Source organism: Pristiophorus japonicus, chromosome 1 (genome assembly GCF_044704955.1).
Source record: "Pristiophorus japonicus isolate sPriJap1 chromosome 1, sPriJap1.hap1, whole genome shotgun sequence".
In the NCBI taxonomy this organism is placed as follows: Eukaryota; Metazoa; Chordata; class Chondrichthyes; family Pristiophoridae; genus Pristiophorus; species Pristiophorus japonicus.
The window spans coordinates 61,886,023-61,893,804 of NC_091977.1; the positions used below are offsets into that span (position 1 = coordinate 61,886,023).

Below are 7,782 nucleotides of genomic sequence, written 5' to 3' on the forward strand. Positions count from 1 at the left end.
AAACTGCTGACCATCCAACTTCTCTTCCTGACTCCATGCTAGCATGTTAGCTGATGTTGTAAATGGTTCCCTCTCCTCAGTTACTGTTCCCTCCTTTTCAAACCAGCTATCAGCTCTCCCCCCTCAAAAAACTCACCCTTGATCCTTCAGTCCTTGCAAACTACTGCACCAACTCCAACCTCCCTTTCCTCTCCAAAGTCCTTGAACATGTTCTCACCTCCAAAATTAGCGCCATTTTACTCTCCACTCCATATTTAAACATTTCCATTCAGATTTCTGCCCCTGCCACAGTACTGAAACAAACCTAATCAAAGTCAGAAATGACATCCTTATGTGATATCCTTTCCCTCATCATCCTTCTGGACCTCTCTGCAGCCTTTGACATGGCTGACCACACTATCCTCCTCCAGGGACTGTTGTTCAGCTGCATGGGAGTGGCCTCACTTAATTCCACACTTACTTACCAGTCATAGCCAGAGAACCAGCTGCAATGGCTTCTCTTTCTGCCTACCCGCGACTACCTCTGGATTTCCCCCATGAATCTATCCTTGGTCATGCTCCGATTTCTCATCTAAATGCTGCACCGTCCGAGAGTGTAGTACGACGGGATTATAGGACAGAGTAACCCCCACCCCCTACTCCATAGAGTGCAGGACAAGGGGGTTATAGGACAGAGTAACCCCCCCCCCCCACCCCCACCTCCCCCGCTCCATAGAGTGCAGGACAAGGGAGTTATAGGAGAGCATGACCCCCACTCCACAGAGTATAGTACAAGGGGGTTAGAGGAGAGAGTAACCTCTATTCCTGAGAGTAGTACAGGAGTGAGTAAAATGTTGTTCAGGGGTGTATAGCAGAGATTAATCCCCACCCCAGAAACTGTAGTACATGGGGGTATAGAAAGGAGTAATCCCCACTCCAGAGTGTGTAGTGCAGGGGAGTATAGGAGAAAGTAACCCCCACTCCTGAGGCTATTATATTTATATATCACCTGATCACATCTCAAAACACTTTGCATCCAATGAAGTACTTTATGAAAGCAGTCGCTATTATTTTGTAGGCAAATGTGGGAGCAATTTAGCACACAGCAAGGTCTCATTGACAACACTGAGACGAATGGTGCCAATGGCTCATGAATAAAAGGTTGCTATGCAAATGAGCCAAAGATGGGCAGAGGAGACGTTACAAGGACACCCTCAAAGCCTCCCTGATAAAGTGCAACATCCCCACTGACACCCGGAAGTCCCTGGCCAAAGACCGCCCTAAGTGGAGGAAGTGCATCCGGGAGGGTGCTGAGCACCTCGAGTCTCGTCGCCGAGAGCATGCAGAAATCAAGCACAGGCAGCGGAAAGAGTGTGCGGCAAACCAGTCCCACCCACCCCTTCCCTCAACGATTATCTGTCCCACCTGTTACAGGGACTGTGGTTTTCGTATTGGACTGTTCAGCCACCTAAGTCGTGTGTTATGCTCCTCCTGTACCATGTGGGAACTCACGGACCACTCCAGTGTCCCTGACGACTACATGTGCGGGAAGTGTATCCACCTCCAGCTCCTGACGGTCCGCGTTGCGGAGTTGGAGCTGAGGGTGGATTCACTTTGGAGCATCCATGATGCTGAGAATGACGTGAGTAACACGTGTAGCGAGTTGGTCATACCACAGGAGAAGGGTCCACAGCCAGATAGGGAATGGAAGACCAGCAGGAAGAGCAGTGCAAAGAAGGTAGTGCAAGGGTCCCCTGTGGTCATCCCCCTGCAAAATAGATACACTACTTTGAGTACTGTTGAGGGAGATGACTCATCAGGGGAGGGCAGCAGCAGCCAAGTTAATGGCACCGTGGGTGGCTCTGTTGCACAGGAGGGCAGGAAAAAGAGTGGAAGAGCGATAGTGATAGGGGATTCAATTGTTAGGGGAATAGATAGGCGTTTCTGCGGCCGCAACCGAGACTCCAGGATGGTATGTTGCCTCCCTGGTGCAAGGGTCAAGGATGTCTCAGAGCGGGTGCAGGACATTCTAAAAAGGGAGGGAGAACAGCCTGTTGTCGTGGTGCACATTGGTACCAACGACATAGGTTAAAAAAAAGGGATGAGGTCCTACGAAACGAATTTAAGGAGCTAGGAGCTAAATTAAAAAGTAGGACCTCAAAAGTAGTAATCTCGGGATTGCTACCAGTACCACGTGCTAGTCAGAGTAGGAATCGCAGGATAGCGCAGATGAATACGTGGCTTGAGCAGTGGTGCAGCAGGGAGGGATTCAAATTCCTGGGGCATTGGAACCGGTTCTGGGGGAGGTGGGACCAGTACAAACCGGACGGTCTGCACCTGGGCAGGACCGGAATCAATGTCCTAGGGGGAATGTTTGCTAGTGCTGTTGGGGAGGAGTTAAACTAATATGGCAGGGGGATGGGAACCAATGGAGGGAGAAAGAGGGAAACAAAAAGGAGACAAAAGTAAAAAACAGAAAGGAGATGAGGAAAAGTGGAGGGCAGAGAAACGCAAGACAAAGAACAAAAAGGGCCTCTGTACAAGAAAATTCTAAAAGGACAAAGGGTGTTAAAAAAACAAGCCTGAAGGCTTTGTGTCTTAATGCAAGGAGTATCCGTAATAAGGTGGATGAATTAACTGCAAATAGATGTTAACAAATATGATGTGATTGGGATTACGGAGACGTGACTGCAGGATGATCAGGGCTGGGAACTCAACATCCAGGGGTATTCAACATTCAGGAAGGATAGAATAAAAGGAAAAGGAGATGGGGTAGCATTGCTGGTAAAAGAGGAGATTAATGCAATAGTTAGGAATGACATAAGCTTGAATGATGTGGAATGTATATGGGTAGAGCTGCAGAACACTAACGGGCAAAAAACGTTAGTGGGAGTTGTGTACAGACCTCCAAACAGCAGTAGTGATGTTGGGGAGGGCATCAAACAGGAAATTAGGGGTGCATGCAATAAGGGTGCAGCAGTTATAATGGGTGACTTTAATATGCACATAGATTGGGCTAACCAAACTGGAAACAATACGGTGGAGGAGGATTTCCTGGAGTGCATAAGGGATGGTTTTCTAGAACAATATGTCGAGGAACCAACTAGGGGAGAGGCCATCTTAGACTGGGTGTTGTGTAATGAGAGAGGATTAATTAGCAATCTCATTGTGCGAGGCCCCTTGGGGAAGAGTGACCATAATATGGTGGAATTCTGCATTAGGATGGAGAATGAAACAGTTAATTCAGAGACCATGGTCCAGAACTTAAAGAAGGGTAACCTTGAAGGTATGAGGCGTGAATTGGCTAGGATTGATTGGCGAATGATACTTAAGGGGTTGACTGTGGATGGGCAATGGCAGACATTTAGAGACCGCATGGATGAACGACAACAATTGTACATTCCTGTCTGGCATAAAAATAAAAAAGCGAAGGTGGCTCAACCGTGGCTATCAAGGGAAATCAGGGATAGTATTAAAGCCAAGGAAGTGGCATACAAATTGGCCAGAAATAGCAGCGAACCCGGAGACTGGGAGAAATTTAGAACTCAGCAGAGGAGGACAAAGGATTTGATTAGGGCAGGGAAAATGGAGTATGAGAAGAAGCTTGCAGGGAACATTAAGACGGATTGCAAAAGCTTCTATAGATATGTAAAGAGAAAAAGGTTAGTAAAGACAAATGTAGGTCCCCTGCAGTCAGAATCAGGGGAAGTCATAACAGGGAACAAAGATATGGCGGACCAATTGAACAAGTACTTTGGTTCGGTATTCACTAAGGAGGACACTAACAACATTCCGGATATAAGAAGGGTCAGAGGGTCTGGTAAGGAGGAGGAACTGAGGGAAATCCTTATTAGTCGGGAAATTGTGTTGGGGAAATTGATGGGATTGAAGGCCGATAAATCTCCAGGGCCTGATGGACTGCATCCCAGAGTACTTAAGGAGGTGGCCTTGGAAATAGCGGATGCATTGACAGTCATTTTCCAACATTCCATTGACTCTGGATCAGTTCCTATTGAGTGGAGGGTAGCCAATGTAACCCCACTTTTTAAAAAAGGAGGGAGAGAGAAAACAGGGAATTATAGACCGGTCAGCCTGACATCGGTAGTGGGTAAGATGATGGAATCAATTATTAAGGATGTCATAGCAACGCATTTGGAAAGAGGTGACATGATAGGTCCAAGTCAGCATGGATTTGTGAAAGGGAAATCATGCTTGACAAATCTTCTGGAATTTTTTGAGGATGTTTCCAGTAGAGTGGACAAGGGAGAACCATTTGATGTGGTATATTTGGATTTCAGAAGGCTTTCGACAAGGTTCCACACAAGAGATTAATGTGCAAAGTTAAAGCACATGGGATTGGGGGTAGTGTGCTGACATCGGTAGTGGGTAAGATGATGGAATCAATTATTAAGGATGTCATAGCAACGCATTTGGAAAGAGATGACATGATAGGTCCAAGTCAGCATGGACAGGAAGCAAAGAGTAGGAGTAAATGGGTACTTTTCAGAATGGCAGGCGGTGACTAGTGGGATACCGCAAGGTTCTGTACTGGGGCCCCAGCTGTTTACACTGTATATTAATGATTTAGACGAGGGGATTAAATGTAGTATCTCCAAATTTGCGGATGACACTAAGTTAGGTGGCAGTGTGAGCTGCGAGGAGGATGCTATGAGGCTGCAGAGCGACTTGGATAGGTTAGGTGAGTGGGCAAATGCATGGCAGATGAAGTATAATGTGGATAAATGTGAGGTTGTCCACTTTGGTGGTAAAAACAGAGAGACAGACTATTATCTGAATGGTGACAGATTAGGAAAAGGGGAGGTGCAACGAGACCTGGGTGTCATGGTACATCAGTCATTGAAGGTTGGCATGCAGGTACAGCAGGCGGTTAAGAAAGCAAATGGCATGTTGGCCTTCATAGCGAGGGCATTTGAGTACAGGGGTAGGGAGGTGTTGCTACAGTTGTACAGGGCCTTGGTGAGGCCACACCTGGAGTATTGTGTACAGTTTTGGTCTCCTAACCTGAGGAAGGACATTCTTGTTATTGAGGGAGTGCAGCGAAGGTTCACCAGACTGATTCCTGGGATGGCGGGACTGACCTATCAAGAAAGACTGAATCAACTGGGCTTGTATTCACTAGAGTTCAGAAGAATGAGAGGGGACCTTATAGAAACGTTTAAAATTCTGATGGGTTTAGACAGGTTAGATGCAGGAAGAATGTTCCCAATGTTGGGGAAGTCCAGAACCAGGGGTCACAGTCTAAGGATAAGGGGTAAGCCATTTAGGACCGAGATGAGGAGAAACTTCTTCACCCAGAGAGTGGTGAACCTGTGGAATTCTCTACCACAGAAAGTTGTTGAGGCCAATTCACTAAATATATTCAAAAAGGAGTTAGATGTAGTCCTTACTACTAAGGGGATCAAGGGGTATGGCGAGAAAGCAGGAATAGGGTATTAAGTTGCATGTTCAGCCATGAACTCATTGAATGGCGGTACAGGCTAGAAGGGCCAAAAGGCCTACTCCTGCACCTATTTTCTATGTTTCTATGTTTTTCTATGTTTCTAAGGACTCATTTTTAGAGTGGAAGCAAGTCTTCCTCGATTCCGAGGGACTGCCTATGATGATGATGATGCTACGCAAGAGAAGGGCTCATGGGGTTAGGGATAATATATTAGCATGGATAGAGGATTGGTTTTGGACAGAAAACAGAGTGTAGGGATAAACGGCTGATTTTCAGGTTGGCAGGCTGTAACTAGTGGAGTGCCACAAGGATCGGTGCTGGGGCCTCAGCTTTTTACAATCTATATTAATGATCTAGATGAAGGGACCGAGTGTAATGTATCCAAGTGTGCTGACGATACAAAGCTAGATGGAAAAGTAAGCTGTGAGGAGGACACAAAGGGATATGGATAGGATAAGTGAGTGGGCAATAAAGTGTCAGATGGCGCATAATGTGCGGAAATGTGAGGTTATTCACTTTGGTAGGAAGAATAAAAAAACAGAATATTTTTTAAATGGTGAGAAACTATTAAATGTTGGTGTTCAGAGTGATGTGGGTGTCCTTGTGCAAGAAACACAGAAAGCTCGCATGCAGGTAAAGCAAGCAATAAGGAAGGCAAATGGCATGTTGGCCTTTATTGCAAGGTGGTTATAGGACAAGAGTAAGGAAATCTTACTACAGTTGTACAGGGCTTTGGTAAGACCACACCAGGAGTACTGTGGACAGTTTTGGTCTCCTTATCTGAGGAAGAATATACATGTCTTCGAGGCAGTGATTGATCCCTGGGATGAGTGGGCTGTCCTATGAGGAGAGATTGAGTAGATTGGACCCATACTCTCTGCATTTTAGAAGAATCAGAGAAGATCTCATTGAAACATTTAAGATTCTGAGGGGGATTCTGGTAGATGCTGAGAGTTTATTTCCCCTGGCTGGAGAGTCTAGAACTAGGGGGCATAGTCTCAGGATAAGGGGTGAGGATGATTTAGGACTGAGATGAGGAGGAATTTCTACACTCAGAGGTTTGTGAATCTTTGGATCTCTACCTCAACAACTGTGGATGCTGAGTAGTTGAGTATTATAGGTTGAGCTGGATAGATTTTTGGACTCTAGGGGAATCAAGGTATATGGAGATCGGGTGGAAAGTGGCGTTGAGGTCTATGATCAGCTATGATCTTATTGAATGGTGGAGCAGGCTCGAAGAGCAAATGGCCTACTCCTGCTCCTAATTCTTTTGTTCTTAGGTTCTTATAAATGACAAGTTCATCTATGTAAGGAAGAATATTGGCTCTGCTCATCTTTGAAAAGTTCCATGGACCTTCCCAATCTATCTGCTGCACCAGGACAGACAGGGCTTTGGTATAATGGCTGATCTGGAGAATGACACCTTCCTCAGTAATGCACTGAAGTGTTGGTGTGGATTTGAACTCAAGTCTTGGAGTGGGGCAAATCAGGACATAAAATTATAACTAAATAAAAATAAGCGATGGGAGAAATGGAAGTCCATGACCCTAAACAGTGACATTAAGAGGAACTTACCCACGGCGCAGAGGAGGAACATGGAGAGAAGAGCTAAAGCTGAGAATGGTTTCATTCTCCTGCAGCAGAGCCCTGGGTCAGTAGTGTGCAGTTGTCTTCTTGTATTGACACTTGTCTCTCAGTGTTACGCAGCACACGATGGAGCTGGTTTATATAAAGGGAAGGCTGCTCAGTGACTCATTGAGCAATGTGAAACACACAGGGGTTAAATATGGACTAAGGATGGCCGAGAGTGTGTGTGAGGCAACAGTTAATGGTAATAAACTGGAACATGTGCTACAGTGTTAAACAACGCACAGATCCAGGCACAGCATGAACCTACAAGGACACAATCACTTGAAGGCCACCCAGAGTTGCCAATTATTCACTGAGTACGCAGCAAGCTCTTTGTCTCATTGCACTCCTCCCTAAAGCTAAATGTAACAAATAATAACAACTGGCCGTGTCCTTGTGTACAAAGTGTCGATGAAGCACTCTGTGTACTGTGGGGAAAAATGGCAACAGTTATGGAACTGGAACTGAAACTGTCCTGTGTTGCTATTAGTGCTGACTGTAAATAAACTACAGGTTGTTACTGCACACTCAGGGGAACAGTGTCATATTCAAACATGAGAATTTAACTCACCCAACCATAAGTTTGATTCATCACACAAGAGTGATGACTACATTTGACAAACATGCCAACTCTCACGAGGGACACGATTTCTGAGTGAAATGAAGCCTCACTTGTGATCTCATGATTCAACACCGAAATCTCGCGATTTGTT

At 45.7% G+C, this 7,782-nt stretch overlaps 1 protein-coding gene across 1 annotated transcript in view; it reads right to left on the reverse strand.

Annotated features, from left to right (window-relative positions):
- The window catches only part of LOC139280552 (serine protease inhibitor Kazal-type 1-like), a 33,290-nt gene extending 26,058 nt beyond the window's left edge, over window positions 1–7,232 (reverse strand). Inside the window, exon 1 of the mRNA XM_070900080.1 lies at window positions 7,016–7,232. Coding sequence (XP_070756181.1) covers window positions 7,016–7,070 — 55 coding nt within the window. The 5' untranslated portion in view covers window positions 7,071–7,232. The remainder of the gene's footprint in view (window positions 1–7,015) is intronic.
- Window positions 7,233–7,782: the final 550 nt, after the last annotated feature.